Source organism: Rana temporaria, chromosome 4 (assembly GCF_905171775.1).
Source record: "Rana temporaria chromosome 4, aRanTem1.1, whole genome shotgun sequence".
In the NCBI taxonomy this organism is placed as follows: Eukaryota; Metazoa; Chordata; class Amphibia; order Anura; family Ranidae; genus Rana; species Rana temporaria.
The window spans coordinates 264,034,367-264,052,224 of NC_053492.1; the positions used below are offsets into that span (position 1 = coordinate 264,034,367).

A 17,858-nucleotide genomic window follows, 5' to 3' on the forward strand; every position below is an offset into this window, starting at 1 on the left:
GGCCCACCGGGAAACTCCCTGTGGTCCCAATGGCCAGTCCATCCCTGCACATAGTCCCAATTTATTTCAGATTTGATGTGTTAGATAGGAGGTGTCAAACATAATTTCATTGCGGGCCACATCAGCATTATGAACCTCCCCTTACCTTGTGTTGCTGCTGGGAAGAAGCTGTAGGTGGAGCTGGGAAGCAGAAAGTGCAGGGTCTGGAGGAGAACCAGAGGAGGGCTGTAGTCTGCTGAATGGCGATACCAGGGGAGATGGCAATGACGGGGTGCTGCAGCTGCAAAGAGAGGTGCAGGATCTTTAAGAGGAGTTCTGTCCTCCTCTCTGCTTCCAATTTCTGAGCTGGAGAACAGACGGGGGGGGGGGGGGCTAAAAGGAAAAGCGCAGGATCTGGCAGAGGAGTTCTTTGCGTGCTCTGTGCCAGAGCTATCCAAAATTTCTGGATGTTTTGAATACCACGTTCCCTGCTGTTGTCTGTGGTTTGACCTGCCGACAACTACGGCACTATAGGATACAGTCGTGATGTAGGGGGTCGACAGGAGGAGCTACGGTGCACAGCAGGGAGACACGCTATCCAAAATAGAATAAAAACAGGTGCACAAGAACATCACCGGTCTTTGTAGCGCTACTTCCCTTCTTTCATGTGTGCTCCGTAAATATGGATTTGGTACCAAATGCCTATATCAATCATGTATTATCAACCCTGTTAAAGACTTGTCTCAGTCAAAACTTTTAAAAGCATGAACACATGTACTATTAAGATATCCAAATGCTGATGTGCCAACATTTTGACAGTATGTAGCTGGATATAGCAGCACGTTTTCCAAGTACCTGTTTCATTCATTATCTCCCCATTAGTACTCCTAATAGTACATTTTAGTTACCATTATCTCCCGTAAATGTTTTTTGTGCAAACTGCTTTATTTTAATTCATATAATTCCACTTTAATTTGTTTTGCACTAGATTTATTATCATTATAACTTAACATTTATGAAAGGGAAAGTGAAAGGGAAAGTGAATAACATTGATTATCTCATTACACTGGCACCTGAAATTGGCAATACAGGCAATCGTAAGGATTTGAGCGACTTTGACAAGGGCAGCGTGTCATCCCGACAATGCAGTCTGGATCCGCCAGGTGCCTGGGCTAAGAGGCGTCTCAGCGAGCCACTGAGGGCCCGAGACGGCTGCTCCCTGCCCCTCCACAGCTCAGCGCTCCAATGAGAGTGGAGGAGCAGAGCAGAGAGCTGCCGATTGACAGTCAGCAGCTCTCTGCTTGGGGAGCTGTGAGAACTGAGCCATTGCGGTGTTTGATCGCTTCGGGTCTCAGTGAAGAAGAGAAGCCAAGAATAATGGAGGGAAAAAACAAACAAACCCATACTTGTCTTTTAAAGGTTCCCGAGTCCCCATGGTCTGCTTCAAAAAGACACATCAGCGGGACTCGGGAGCGAGTGCATGCGGCTGCCCCCATAGAAAGCAGCTTTCTGTGGGGGCATCTGCCGAAGAGGAGGTGCCTGGATTGCCAGCAGGGGACCCAAGAAGAGGATCGGGGCTGCTCTGTGCAAACCCATCGAATAGAGCAGCTAAGTTGGCCAGGTTTGTTATTTAAAACCAAATCAATCTCTTTGTTCCTCTCAAGACCTCCTGCTCTCTAGCTCCCTTGTCACCTCCAGGACTTCTCCTGAGCCTCTCCCATCCTTTGGAATTCCCTACCCCAATCTGTCCGACTATCTCCTACTCTATCCACTTTTAGGCAATGCCTGAATATTTCTCTTCAGCGAAGCCTATCCTGCCTCCACCTAACAAATGAACTTTTTTTTTTTCCCTCCATCAGCTCATCCCCCACAGTTATTACCTTTTGGCTATAATGTTATGGCTGATTGGTGTATATTTTAATTGTAAAGAAGGCCCAATAAAAATTATAAGCATACAGTTGTTTGTGCATGATTTACAACTCATGTGGGAGTCAGGACCCGAGAGCTTGGAGGTATAATCCATATGGTAGAAACAAGCAGGGCTGCTGTTAGAAATCACAAGGGGCCCCATACAGCCTACTTGACAGGAGAACCCCCCCCCCCCTCCTGAAAGTGACTGAGGAAATGGATTTATCCGTCTCTTTCTCTACAGCTTAGCTGCACAAAATAATAAATAGGAATTGCTCTAAAGCTGCCTTACTATGTTTCAGTGATGAATGAACACACAAGTAATTGGTACCAATCACTCACTGTGTTCAGTAAGGAAAGGAAGGGGCCAGTACATGACATTCCCTGTGTGCATGCATTAGCAGGAGAGGGGGAAGCCTTAAACCTATGTGGGGAAAGGGGCACACATGGGAGCCCAGATAGCAGATGGAAGAGACGCATGTGCTAGAACCTATCCTAGTGCAGCCAGAGAGAGGGAGGAGGAGAACCTGGAGGTGTTGCAGTGGGAGACAGAAGAGGATCAGTGTCTGCAAAAAAAAAAGTATAGCAGGTGCTTTGGCCTCCCTTTTGAAGTGATGGAACCTGGGCCCAGTACAGGAGGGCTGGCTGTACTGCCTTATCAAAGGCCCTGGAAACAATCAGTAGATGAATGGTATAAAACAGGGGTCTCCAAACTGCGGCCTAAGGGCCAAATGTGTCCCTTTGCTAGCCTTCACCCAGCCCTTGGGGCAGTATTGCTCCCAATGATATGAGGCACTATTCCTCCCAAGGGCACCAACAATGGGGCACCATTTCTTAGACAAATAGCAATGATGGAGCACTATTCCTCCTCCTACTGCCCACCAAAACTGGGGCCATGTTTATTCTCACAGATGCTCGGCCCTGGGGCATTTTATAATCCACCTGGTAATCCCTTTGCTTTAAAAGTATGGAGACCCCTGGTATAGAAGAACATAAATTCACAAGAATAATTGATCCCCTAATAAAGGACTTTTTTTCTTAAATTCTCACATGTGTAATTTTGTGACAAAAGAAAAACCTGCATTGCATAATGGTAGTACTGGTAGTTAACTCCATAAGACCCCTTTCACACTGATGCGCTTTACAGGCACTATAGTGCTAAAAAAAGCACTCTCCTGTCTTTCCAATGTGAAAGCCAGAGGGCTTTCACACTAGAGCGGTGCGCTGGCAGGACGTCAAAAAACAGTCCTACAAGCAGCATCTTTAAGGCACTGTAGGAGCGGTGTACACACCGCTCCTAAATCGCCCCTGCCAATTGAAATCAATAAGCGGCTGCGCTTTTAACCCTTTTTCGGTCGCTAGCAGGGGTTAAAAGCGCAGCTAATGCAACGGTAAAGAGACACTTTACTGCACGCACACAACGACCCAGTGTGAAAGGGCTCTAATTTTCTAAAGCAGGAGCTGTCTTCATTCTGTTGCATTCATAGAATTTGAATAGGGGTACATAGCACTGGAGCTGATAAATACCACACACAGTGGCAATGCCATTCAGTGAAGTGTGTACACACATTTAAACTCAGTGTAGTAAAGATTTATCAAGTACAATCACCTATAGCAGCCAGAGTTTAGTTTTACTGAAGTCACATCAGTGAACTAGGAAATCTTAAAAACCTAGATCTCAGAAATCTTAGCCCCCATTCACACCCCCATTCTATGGAGATGGTTCACATCTCCACGCTGAACGCCGGACGCCTGAAAAAAGGTCCCGGACCTTTTTTTCAGGCGGCTTTCGGCTAGGAGATGGGAAGCATCTCCATAGAGGGGGTCAATCTGGGGCACATCTAGGCGGACAATACCGGCGTTTTGTCGCCGCAAATCGCGGTACAAAACGCTGCTATTTGTACTGCGATTTGCGGCGACAAAACGCCGCGAATTTGTCTGCCTAGGTGTGAATGGAGCCTTACTATGAACATAGACCAATGCATCAACTAAATCAGAGGGTGCGGCACCAAGAAATAAAGTTCCACCAGAATATGAACTGCTTAACCACTTAACCCCCGGATCATATTGCTGCCCAAAGACCAGAGCACTTTTTGAGATTCAGGACTGCGCCGCTTTAACTGACAATTGCGCGGTCATACGACGTGGCTCCCAAACAAAATTGGCGTCCTTTTTTCCCCACAAATAGAGCTTTCTTTTGGTGGTATTTGATCACCTCTGCGGTTTTTATTTTTTGCGCTATAAACAAAAATAGAGCGACAATTTTGAAAAAAATTAATATTTTTAACTTTTTGCTGTAATAAATATCCCCCAAAAATATATAAAAAACATTTTTTTTTCCTCAGTTTAGGCCGATACGTATTCTTCTACATATTTTTCGTAAAAAAAAAAAAAATCGCAATAAGCGTTTATTGATTGGTTTGCGCAAAAGTTATAGCGTTTACAAAATAGGGGGTATTTTTATTAATATATTTTTTTTACTAGTAATGGCGGCGATCAGCGATTTTTTTTTGGTACTGCGACATTATGGCGGACACTTTTGACACATTTTTGGAACCATTGGCATTTTTATAGCGATCAGTGCTATAAAAATGCATTGGATTACTATAAAAATGCCACTGGCAGTGAAGGGGTTAACACTAGGGGGCAGGGAAGGGTTAAGTATGTCCCTGGGTGTGTTCCTACTGTGGGGGGGGGGGGGGGGGGGTGGCCTCACTAGGGGAAACACTGATCCTCGGTTCATACATTGTATGAACAGAAGATCAGCATTTCCCCTGCTGACAGGACCGAGAGCTGTGTGTTTACACACACACTTCTGTATCATCTGTAGTATTGCAGATCTCCAGCTCATGCACGTTTAAGTGTCGCCAGGTGTCTACTTGGTAAATGACTGGCAGACAGAATGAAGAATACCCAGATTACAAACTCACTGTCTTGCTTTATCATTCATTCACTTTCTTTCATAAAAAAAAAAAAAAAAAAGCAAAAAACACTAAAACTTTAAACCAAAAACAAGATATAGAATTTTTATCATACAGGGGTTGAGTTTGTAGTGTCCAGGGTTGTGTTTATAAAAGAGACAGCATCGGCTTGTATCTGGAATGTTTGTGCAGGGATATGGGCCCCTGGCACGGGTTGTGATAAAGGGTTTACATTGATAGTTTGTTGAATGTGGTCAGAGACTCTGACACTTTGGCTCAAAATACTCTGTGATGGATGCGCTTGCACCTGAGTTAGCGCGGTTTGCCGGTCTGTATGCGTTAAGTGAATTTCATGAGCTCGTCCTTGCAGTTGGTCCAGTGTTTCCTTTGACAGAGTGATGACATGCATTGGTTCCTGCAGCACAGTTTGTATCCTGTTCTCCATTAGTTCGATGTTCTGGATAGACTGAACATGTTGCTGCTGGGAAACTGACAAACTGTGCAACGGCGGGGGCTGATGAGTGATCAGAGCAAGGTTATTTTGGTCTGTAATGCTATGAGGATCATCGGTTGTCACAATACTTATACCTGGGCCATGACTTGACATGAAGTTCAGGTTGTGGACACCGTCTGTCACCAATAATTGGATTTCTTGGCCATTAGAAGCTGCTAGCTGGTATTGCTGCAGCTGAAGTATGGTCCTTGTTTCATCAGCACTTCCAGTGCTTGTGTCCTGTGTCTGCTTTATTTTATTGTGAGTTTTAATGTGTGTCTTCAGATTGTCCATGCGGGAAAACTGCAAATCACATTGTGGACAAGAGAACGGCTTCTTTCCGGTGTGCAAAACGCTGTGTCTTCTCCTGGCACTGGCATCTGTAAACGCTTTCCCACAAATATTGCAACAGTGAGGCTTTTCCCCTCTGAAATGATAAATCAACAGTAGGTACATGATAGCTACAGAAATCAGGGTTGATTAGGTTCAGCAGTAAAGTCAATATTCTACTTATAATTCATATAACACTTCTAATACAGTGGGGAAGATTTACTAAAACTGGAGAGTGCAAATTCTGGTGCAGATGTGCATGATAGCCAATCAGCTTCTAAAAATTACGTTTTGACAATAAAACCTGCAAGCCGATTAGTTTCTATGCAGCGCTGCACCAGATTTTGCACTCTCCAGGTTTAATAAAATCAACCCCTGTGTATTGTAATGTTGCTCTAAAAATGTATCTAATTGCCACAACGTGCATGGAAATGTTGACTAATATGTTTTCACAGACAAGTAAACAACCTCTAAGGGCCGGTGTATTGTCACATTCTGCTGCCTATCGTAGAATGCTGCGGAAGTCACGTGGCGGACAACTGCGCATGCGCAATGCTTTCCAACCGCAAGTGCGATGCGTTCCACAGGATTTACGACACTACCCTTCAGTGAACCCATCACAATTTGTCACGGAAGTGACGTATTACCATAGACGGAGCGGGGGGAGAGAGAGAGACACATTCAGAGCAAGAGAAAAATAGAGATACTGAGATACATTCAGAGCGAGAGAGAGATGGTGTACATATATTTTATATAAGGGAAGTAATGCACATAGGGGAGGTAATCCCCTCCCTGAGCCCCGGTTCTCTCTCAGTATCTCTATATCTGTATCCCTCTCTCGCTCTGAATGTGTGTCTCTCTCTCCCCCCGCTCCGTCTATGGTAATACGTCACTTCCGTGACAAATTGTGATGGGTTCACTCAAGGGTAGTGTCGTAAATCATATGGAACGCATCGCACTTGCGGTTGGAACGCATTGCGCATGCGCAGTTGTCCGCCACTTGACTTACGCAGCATTCTACGATAGGCAGCAGAATGTGACAATACACCGGTTCACACCACACATGGTCAATGTTCCTGCATGAGTCCTACGCGACCCAATTATGTGAATGAGCTGGAATCGCACCGAAAGTAGCGCAAAAATGCAAAATGCACTACACCAGATCTCATGGTACTGAAATACCATGTGATCCGGGGCAGGCAAACGCTCTGCGTTTGGGGTGTCATTAGATATCACCCACGCCTGGCTGGAGCCAGTACCAGCAGTGTTTTTGGAGCATTTCTACGGATGTTTGGAAGTAGGTTTCTGGCTAATATTCAATAAACATTTAACAGTACTACATTGTTGGAGGCTCATCTTTTTTGCTGATCAATGGAGCAAAAAATATATATATATATTTTTTTTTTAAAGTGTATTTTGTGCGTGTACTCGAGAGAGGAGCTGGACTGCAGGAGTTGGGAGTAGGCAGGCCTCCCCCAGAGGCAATCTGCCACCTTTCTCCATGCCCCGGGTGGCAATGGTGGGTGTGTGAGGGGGTCCTCCCATACAGCCCGCCCTACCTGCTCCGCTTTGAAGCCCAACGGGGCAGAGGGACTCCCTATAAGGGAGTGAGAGGATCTAGCCCGCTCAACCAGCCCTGTTAGTCCTTCGCCTCTCTTTTTAGAGACCGCATGGTCAAAGTGCGTGCATGTTAACCCAATTTCGAGTGCGTGTAAGTGTGGTGGTTTTTGTGGGAGGGCGTACTAAGCGCAGGCTTACCTCGCATAGCACACCCACCGGGAGCCGGGCTGAGACCACCAAACTCAATTCACATGTAGCTGAGACCGGGATCCGAACCCCTAGCTGCAGAGGTGAATGGCTTGTCAGCGCAGTGACAATCGTGTTGAGCCACCGCAGCTCCTAATCATGCAGCTTCACACTATGGTAGACCTATAATGTGGGGTCTAACCATTTTGGAAGAGGCTGGTGGTGGTTTTACTGGTTACACATGGTTTGGTTTACAAGATATGATGGATATATTTGTTCCTGAATAAATGGTTTGTGTATGGACACTTTATTTATAGGTCTGATAATTACATGGGACTTGTGAGAATTAGTATATATGGATTTGTGTTATTCACTGAATTGTGGCGTTGCATTTTCATTTAAGTATCACATTGTGTTTATTTATAAATATGTTCTTAATTATGGTGATTCATTTTACACAGCGCAACTATATTGGGATTCATTCAATGCTATCTACCGTATATCCAGCAGTAGAGGAGAAGTGGCTGGAACACAGCTCTGCTTACTGTACTTCATATAAGCTGCCACAGTCTATTACTGTCTAAGCAGCAACCCATCCCTTCTGGTATGCAAGTCATTTATTTGTTCCAAGCCGCCACAAATTATTTAAAGTGCTAGGAATCCTGGAATTTCTCTTTTAATAATTTGGACGGGGTGTTTGTATACTTTTGGCCATATAGCGTATGCAAAATTTCGGAATCAAAAAGCTCTTGTTTTGGGGAGTGAGGTCCCATAATCCTAAAATGTTTCTGTTGTCATGAAACAGAGAAGGTGGCTGAGCAGTGGTGGGACAAGGTATTTCAGTGCCCAGGGCGGGGATGCCAAAATGCGCCCCCCCCCCCCCCCCCGCAGAGCAGGGGGTGGAGCTAGAAGCAGCATAAAAAAACATATGTAATGGTTGCGGAGTGCACCATTATTTCTATTTAAATTTGTGATTGGTCATCACAATGATCACAAAGTACACCGCTTTGCTTTGATGGGGTTCGCAGCCAATAATGAGTTACTTGGCTGCCCGAGGGTGATTTCTGAAGATTATAAATGATGCGCTAGAACGAACTAAACCTGATCTTGGTCTTGCTCAAAAACCTCTTTCGATGTATGGGCAGCTCTGATCATTGTATTCTGACAGTGGAGGAGTCCTGCTGTCAGAGTACTAAAGCAAAGAAGGGGGATCCCTCCATCCCAGTGGTGTCACTAGGGTTGGTGTCACCTGGTGCGGTAAAATATGGTGTCACCCCCCCCCCCCCCCAATTACATTTTTCAAATATTTTTTACCCTACTGTTTGCTCTCTGTTCTCCTTTCTTCCCCTTTTCTCTCTCTCCCTATCCATCTTTCTTGTGCATTCTATCCCTTCTTCTTTCTCTCCATTTTTCTTTGTCCCCTCCCCCCACCTCTCTTTCTCCAGAACCGGAATTCACATCTCAGGAGCCTATAGGCCAAGGGCGTACCAAGAGCATTTGGCACCCGGGGCGGATCCAATATCTGGCACCCCCCCCCCCCCCCCACACGTTAAAATGTAAAAACACCCCACTGTGCCCCCTGCATACTTCTGCATCCTTCAATATCTTTTTGTTACTACTGTGTACCCCTCTCCACAACTGCACCTCTGGACCACTTTACATTGCACAGTACCCTGCACCTCTGGACCCCTTTACATTACACAGCACCCTGCACCTCTGGACCCCTTTACATTACACAGCCCCCTGCATCACTGGACCCCTTTACATTACACAGCCCCCTGCATCACTGGACCCCTTTACATTACACATCCCCCTGCATCACTGGACCCCTTTAAAATTACACAGTACCCTGCATCACTGGACCCCTTTAAAATTACACAGCACCCTGCATCACTGGACCCCTTTACATCTCACAGCCCCCTGCATCTCTGGACCCTTTTACACTACACAGCCCTCTGCACCCCTTTACATTACACAGCACCCTGCACCTCTGAACCCTTTTACATTACAAAGCCACCTGCACCTCTGGACCCCTTTACATTACACAGCACCCTGCATCACTGCACCCCTTTTACATTACACAGCCGCCTGCACCTCTGCACCCCTTTACATCACATAGCCCCCTGCACCTCTGGACCCTTTTACACTACACAGCCCTCTGCACCCCTTTACATTACACAGCACCCTGCACCTCTGGACCCCTTTACATTACACAGCACCCTGCATCACTGGACCCCTTTACATTACACAGCACCCTGCATCACTGGCCCCCTTTACATCCCATAGCCCCCTGCACCTCTGGACCCTTTTACATTACACAACACCCTGCATCACTGCACCCCTTTTACACTACACAGCCACCTGCACCTCTGGACATGTCAGCTAAAAAAAAAAAGTGGGTGTCACCCGGTGCGGCCCGCACCCCCCTCACCCCCCTAGCAACGCCTCTGCTCCATCCATCTTGTTTGAGTGAAGGCAGGAATCTGTTCAGCCTGCTGGAAAAAAATAGCGTGTACTAGGGTTGTACTGATACCGCTATCGCTGCTGACACTAAGCATTTGCACAAGTACTTGTACTCATGTAAATGCTTCGATACCTAAAAACAATATTTTGCAGTGTGATTTGAGCTCATACATAATGAATGGGCTCATATTCCACTGCTAAAGAATTGCATGTGATATGAACAGGAATACGGTGCGATTCCTGTCCGAATCCCATGCCTTGTCATAGTGATTTCAGCCTGGGTTCACACAGGAGTGGTGCAGGAAATCGCACTGCATTCCTGTTCAAATCACATGCGATTCTTTGCAGTATGATATGAACCCATTAATTTTGTATAGGCTCATATCTCGCCACAAAAGGTATCAGTTACTGGTATCAGTGAGTACTTGAGCACAAGTATTGGTACTCGTAATTGCCAGTGCAAAACAGGTATTGGCGCAACCCCAGTGTGTACCTATCTTTAGACAATGTGTCCGGGTGTTTAATGGACTCAAAGACAAAGCTCCTAGGAAAACAAATCTGCAAAGATGAGAGTAAAGATAACAGGGAAAACATGAAAACATTTGTCATTGTTATTACTCATGCACAAGAACACAATTCTGTAGGTGAGCATACACTATACAATCTGATTGTACAATCTCTACGCAATCTCTGTTAGATTTACCAAAATATTGTAATATATGGACAAACCTAAACAATTAATTTAACTAGTATCCAATCAGTCAGGCCTTTGTACTACATAGTTGGTGGTAGATCCAAAAGATATTGTACAATCAGATTGTATAGTGTATTGTAAGCTGGAGGCTGCCCATAAATGAATCCGTATATATATTTTTTTAATCGGCCTATGTCCGATCACAGAAAACTGAGCAGATCCCCCCCATCCACACAACTAAGGTGGTGCAGACATGTGTGTCCTGTGCAGAGCTCTCTTTTATCAGCAAGGGGATGTACAGACATTGTGTGCATCCCTGTGCCAGCGTATCATTCACTTCTATTGGGACCTGCACCTGTATGTCATGTTAGGATACGGTGGCTGTGTCCATGCAGCCTCATGTCCCAGTAGATAAGAATGGGGTACTGGCATGGGGATACACACAACACCTATGCAGTTAGTTTTGCACAGAGTGACCCTGATCGCCGTCAACGCCGCTCGCGGCTCCTTCTCGCATCGGAAAATCCCCTAGGAGAAGCACTCTCCCTGGGGGATTACCAAGCGTGCGCGCTCCTGAGTCCAGCATTTGCGTGCATAAACACAGAGTGCCAGACTCGGCCCCACCCCCGGCGTCCGCATCATTGGATTTGATTGACAGCAGCAGGAGCCAATGGCTGCGATGCTATCAATCTATCCAATGAAGAGCCGAGACCCCCGGCTAGAGAGCGTTTGCGTGTCTCCGGCACGGGAACAAACGGGCTCAGGTCAGTAAAACACGGGGCTGGGGGCTGGTCAGTGACAAAAGTTTTTTCACCTTAATGCATAGGATGCATTAAGGTGAAAAAAACATGAAGGTTTACAGCCCCTTTAACAGTGATATGAAGCATGAAAGTATGTTAGTTACCTGTTTGCTGAATAGTGAGTGGCAGCCCAGCAGCACAGAGACATCAGTCAGCTTGGCTGATCAGCTAGAGAGGAGGGGGTCCAAGGAAAAGGACACAGGAGGAGGGGGCACTACAAAGAGGAGGAATGGGCTCCAAGAAAGAGATAACATTTAGGAGATTAGGGGGGCAGAGCTGGTGATGTCCCTCAGACATCGGGACATTGTGAAAGTGAAAGTAGGAGTGATAGAGATGAGTGGAGAGGGGGGAGAGAAGACGCTGTTTAGGAGAGGGAAAGCACTGATAGCGATGCTCCACTCTATCACTCACATGTACTGGTATAGTGCACAGTGCAGACAGGGGGCGGGCGCTACGATCGAGCTTACATGCAGGGACAAAGCCGCTCTCTGTCTGCTGTGTTACATTCTGCAGCCTGTTCTGTGGTGGACATGATTGTACCAGGCAAACTGCGCCCTCCTCCTGCACTAAATCATTGCGCTCAGGGCAGCTGCCCGCCCCGCCCCTGCCTAGTACCGGCCCTGTGGCTGAGTGTTGTCATCCAGGGACTAAGAATTGTGTTACAGGCAGAAGAAAAAGAAGGTTGAAAAAAAAAAAAAAAAAGAAGAAAGAAAGAAAAAACGAAAGTAGTTACATATCTAAGGACAGGCAAGCGCAATATATTAATTTCTTGTTTTTGGGTTTAGATACACTAAAATGTTACTAAACCCAGGACCCTGCATTCACTATATCTGGTCTCCCACAGAACATGGAAATGCACTTATTTTAGGAAAGCATAAACTGCCAACTACCTTTTCTCATCAGCAGTGTATAGCTGTCTTGTAACTAATATTGTCTGGCAAAGCACTGGTTAAAACGTGTTTTCATCCTCCTCTGACTGTCCTATGAGTCTACGTGATCCCTGACTCTCTGTCTGGACAGTGCTGATCGGCCCTGTGCTGATCACATGCACCCTCCCAAAAAAAAAAAAAAAAAAGCCTCCATCAATACTAGGGGTGCAACGGATCAAAAAACTCACGGATCGGATCGATCCTCGGATCAGGAGTCACGGATCGGATCATTTTCGGATCAGCAAAAAAAAAAAAAAAAAAAGACAAATCTTGTTACACCCACCAGAGTTTTAGATTTCACAGTTATTCTCAACACAAAACGGAGCTTATACCCTTAAATACAGTGTTTGGAAATCCAACGGACTGTTTATTGCTAATGTGACAGAACACATTTTCACATTAAATTTAACATTTAAACAGTCCGTCGGATTAACAAATACTGTATTTAAGGGTATAAGCTCAATTTTGTGATGAAAAAAACTGAATCTAATACTCTTTTGGGTGTAATGAAAGATGTCCACTTGTCCCCATGTCCTCCCATTACAGATGCAGCTGTTAGGGGGCCTCTCCACAAATACCTCTGGCCCCTTATCTCCCTCTGTCTTGCTATTTGTCTGCTTCAGATTGAACATTTACAATGCTTACTACTATTGCAACGGATCTCCTACCTGCAGAAGCTCACTGTTCATGCCGTCTCCACTCTCCACATGGCTGCAGTGAGCGCGCTGTGCGGGGAGGCGTGTCGCGCTGTGCGGGGAGGCGTGTCACGCTATGCATTGGGCTCTGGCAAGCACACGGGGGCGGAGTAAGATGGCCGCCGCTCCGGAGCTAGGCCGAAGCCGGGGACTTTCCTACGGCCGAGGCTCCGGAGCGCTCCGCGGATCGCGTGGTGTGCCGATCCGAACGGGGTGGCCCGTTCGGATCACGGATCGGTGACGATCCGTTGCACCCCTAATCAATACACACCAAACTGAGCATGTGCAGAGTGTCCCCAAGACTCTGTATTATAAACAGATGGATTGGGGACTGTGGAAGAAGGGAGGATCAGAGAAGACAGGATCAAACAGCTTTTTTTTTTTTACACAATGCAGAGTATTAACCCCTTACATTTCACAGTGAGTAGAACATGCATGCTTTACTGCATATACACACGGATTTTACGGTTGTGGGTTTAGTAACACTTTAACCACTAGCTGACTAGCTCACACAGATATACTGCGGCAGGTCGGCTCTCCTGCGTGAACCGATGTACCTGTATGTTGGTACATGCAAGGAGGATAGTGAACACGCACGCACCTGCCACGGGTCGGACGGACGCGATGTCCGCCAGCGACCTGCGATCGCAGTGAGGAGAGGCAGAATGGGGTACTGTCTATGTAAACAAGGTGATTCCCCATTCTGCCAGATGACATGACAGGGATCTACTGCTCCCAGTGATCTCTGTCATTTTCCAGTGAGCCCATCCCCCTACAGTTAGGACACCCCTAGGGAACACACTTAACCCCTTTATCGCCCCCTAGTGTTAACCCCATTTCCTTGCCAGTTTCATTGTTACATTGATTAGTGCAGTTCTATAGCACTGATCAAAGTAATAATGTCATCGGTTCCCAAAAAGTGTCAATTGGGATCAGATTTGTCTGTCACAATATCGCAGCCCCACAAAAAAAAAAAACACACAAAAAAAAAAAAAATCACAAATCACCGGCAATACTAGTAATAAAAATAGAAAAAAAAAGGTCCCTACATCTATCCCATAAAAAAATATGTAGACTATTATAAAATCGGCCTAAACTGATGAATACATTATATATATATATATATATATATATATATATATATATATATATATATATATATATATATATATATATATATATATATATATATATATATATATATATATATATATATATATACACACACACACACACTGAAAGTTAAAAAAAAATTGTCAGTCTTTTTTTGTTTATAGCGCAAAAAATAAAAACCGCAGAGGTGATCAAATACCACCAAAATAAAGCTCTATTTGTGCGAAGAAAAGAATGTCAATTTTATTTGGATTCAGCGTCGCACAACCAAACAATTGTCAGTTAAAATTATGCAGTGCTGCATCGCAAAAAATGGCCCGGTCATTAAGGGGGCAAATCCTTAATTTGCTAAAGTGATTAAGTGTTTCTTTTTATGACAAAGTGATTCTTACATAAGCAGCAAAGAAAGGATGAATCTCACTGCAAATAAAAATCAGTCAGAGAAGTTTCTTTTGTAAAGGAAACATGTTTTTTGATAGACTTGCCAATTTAGAAAGAATAAATTCTCTCTTTACTATTTCGGTTTCTGTCTAGAATAGCGAAGAAAGCCATTGTACCAAATCTAAACTAGGGAATAAAAAGAAAAACTTGAAAACAAAATAGATTGCATTTAATACCCTCTGCTCGAAACTAAAGTACTTGAATCTTATTGTTTTTACATTTAAGCAGTAAATACATTTTGGAGGTTTGTGTTGCGATTTGAAAAGAAAGCTTATGTGAGCCAAACAGATGAAAACACAAGCCACTATACCTGTGTATTCGAATGTGTGTCTGCAAAGAGGTTTTAGCCGTGAACGACTTTCCACAGATCTCACATGTGTATGGCCTCTCGCCTAAAGAAAAAGCAGAGAGATTATTTCATTCAAAATACATAAACCGACTTGTTCTATACTTTGTGAACTTAGACACTTCAAAGTTTATGACAGATCCATTTAACGCCTGCACTAAACAGACACTTTTCTTTATATGAAAGTACCAGGCACATACAACAGAAGGCTAGGAGGGAATATGGTAAACCTGGAGGTGTACACACCATTTTAGAAAGAAAAAGAAAATGTGGGAGGTGTTTTTTTTGTTGGAAATGGGCTTTTAATGGAACTACGGAAATAAAAATGACATATAGCAGGGTTTGACAAATTTGTTTGGAATCTAGGAGCCAGCTAAAAAAGTTAGGAGCCAGAAAACGCGCCCCGTCCCAACAAGCTCACGTGCAGAAGCGAACACATACGTGAGTAGCGCCCGCATATGTAAACGGTTTTCAAACCACACGTGAGGTATCGCCGCGATCATTAGAGCCCTATCACACTGGTGCGTATTTGCTGCGTTTCGCGGTAAAAATAGCGCTATTAAAACGCTCAAAAAACGCCCTTCTCAATTGAAATGAATACGCTGTAAAAACGCTTTATTAACGAGGTAACATCGCGGTATAAACGCTGTAAAATCGCGGTATTCATTTCTATTATAAAATTTTGCAAAAAATGAATTTTTCTTCATAAATTTGGCCTAAAATGTATACTGCTATATATCTTTGGTAAAAAAAAAAATGTGGTTATTATTTAGTCTGGGTGAAAGTTATAGGGTCTACAAGCTACGGTACCAATTACTGAAAATTGATTAATTTGATCACACCTGAAGTACTGACGGCCTCTCTCGTTTCTTGAGACCCTAACATGCCAGAAAAGTACAAATACCCCCCAAATGACCCCTTTTTGGAAAGAAGACATTCCAAGGTATTTAGAAAGAGGCATGGTGAGTTTTTTGAAGTTGTAATTTTTTCCCCACAATTCTTTGCAAAATCAAGATTTTTTTTTTTTTTTTTTTACAAAATGTTCATATCAGCAGGTTACTTCTCACACACAGAATATGCATACCACAAATTACACCCCAAAACACATTCTGCTATTCCTCCCGAGTATGGCGATACCACATGTGTGAGACATGGATGTCCTCCCAGAGTTAAGGAACCGCCTTGTAGCCGTATTTTGGCTATGAGGCGGTGATTAAGTGGTTAAATAATAAAAAAAAATACACATTAAATTATGTACACATAGTAAGACAGAAGAATACACAGACTCTAGTAAATGAGCTATCTGCAATTCCAATCCCATCTTTGTTCTTGCAGTAAAAGTCTTAGAGCCCTTTCACACTGGTGCATTTTTGCGGTAAAAATAGCGCTATTAAAACGCTCATAGAAACGCTCCAAAAAACACCCTTCTCCATTGAAATGAATTAAAAATGCTGTAAAATCGCTTTATAAACGTGGTATTAAACGCGGTAAAATCGTGGTAAAAATGCGGTAAAATGGCTGTGTTTTACCGCTATTTTAAGGCCCCTTTCACATTGGAGGCGGTTTTCATGCGGTACAGCGCTAAAAATAGCGCCGCTATACCGCATGAAAAAAATCATGCCCTGCAGGCTTCAATGTGAAAGCCCGAAGGCTTTCACACTGAAGCGGTGCGGTAGCAGGACCGCTCCAAAAGTCCTGCTAGCCGCATCTTTGGAGGGGTATAGGAGCGGGGTGTTTACCGCTCCTATACCGCGCCTTCCCATTGAAATCAATGGGAAACCGCGGTAATACCGCCCGCAATGCGCCTCTGCGGGCGGTATTAACCCTTTTCGGCTGCACTGCTAGTGCCAGAATATCGCAGTAAATACGACGGTATAGCGGCGCTACAAATAGCACGGCTATACCGTCACCGCGGCTCCACCGCCCAATGTGAAAGCAGCCTAATGCTCCGCGATAGGCGTTTCTAGTGTGAAAGCCCTTAGAGCCCTTTCACACTGGTGCATTTTCGCGGTAAAAATAGCGCTATTAAAACGCTCCAAAAACGCCCCTCTCCATTGAAATGAATTGAAAACACTGTAAAAACGCGGTAAAGACGCAGTAAAAACGTGGTGTTTTACCGCTATTTTAACGCTCCGCTATAGGCGTTTCCAGTGTGAAAGGGCTCTTAGAGCGACAGCAATAATTATAGCCCTAGACCTCCTCTGTAACTCAAAACATGCAGCCTGTAGTTTTTTTTAAACGTCGCCTATGGAGATTTTAAAGGGTAAAGGTTTGTTGCCATTCCACGAGCGGACGCAATTTTGAAGCGTGACATGTTGCGTATCAATTTACTCGGCGTAACATTATCTTTCACAATATAAAAAAAATTTGTGAAAACTTTACTGTTGTCTTAATTTTAAAAAAAAAGTGCGCTTGCAAGACCGCTGCGCAAATACGGCGTGACAGAAAGTATTGCAACGATCGCCATTTTATTCGCTAGGGTGTTAGAATAAAAAAAAATATATATATATATATTTTTTTATTCTAACACCCTAGAGAATAAAATGGCGATCGTTGCAATACTTTCTGTCACGCCGTATTTGTGCATCGGTCTTACAAGCGCACTTTTTAAAAAAAAAATAAGACAACAGTAAAGTTATCACAAATAAATATATATATAAATAAATAAATAAATAAATAAAATGTTTGGGGGTTCAAATGTGAGGAAAGGAGATGGCAGTGAAAATTGACATTTTTCACTCCGAATTGCTGTTTAACATGTAATGCCAACAGCCACCACCAGATGGCACCAGCTCACAGAAGGGAGAGCTTGGGACTTCACAGGGCCACAAAGCAGGCGCCTCAATTACCGGTCATCGCGGGCCTGCCGCGATCGAGCGCAGGGGGTGGTGGGGGCGCACGGAGACACAGGATCCTGTGCCTCCGTGTGCCCCCACCTCCCCCCGCCGCGCGATCGAGGCAGGCCCACGGCGGCTGGTAATTGAGGCCCCGGCTTCGCGG

General features: G+C 44.5%; 1 protein-coding gene across 4 annotated transcripts in view; it reads right to left on the reverse strand.

Annotated features, from left to right (window-relative positions):
- Window positions 1–4,886: 4,886 nt before the first annotated feature.
- Window positions 4,887–17,858, reverse strand: part of ZBTB24 (zinc finger and BTB domain containing 24) — a 47,587-nt gene continuing 34,615 nt past the window's right edge. For all 4 annotated transcript variants that reach the window (XM_040350217.1, XM_040350219.1, XM_040350216.1 and 1 more), the window contains 2 exons: window positions 14,823–14,904; window positions 4,887–5,728 (listed from right to left, as the gene is read on the reverse strand). In XM_040350217.1, the coding sequence (XP_040206151.1) occupies window positions 4,918–5,728; window positions 14,823–14,904 (893 nt within the window). In that variant the 3' untranslated portion in view covers window positions 4,887–4,917. The remainder of the gene's footprint in view (window positions 5,729–14,822; window positions 14,905–17,858) is intronic.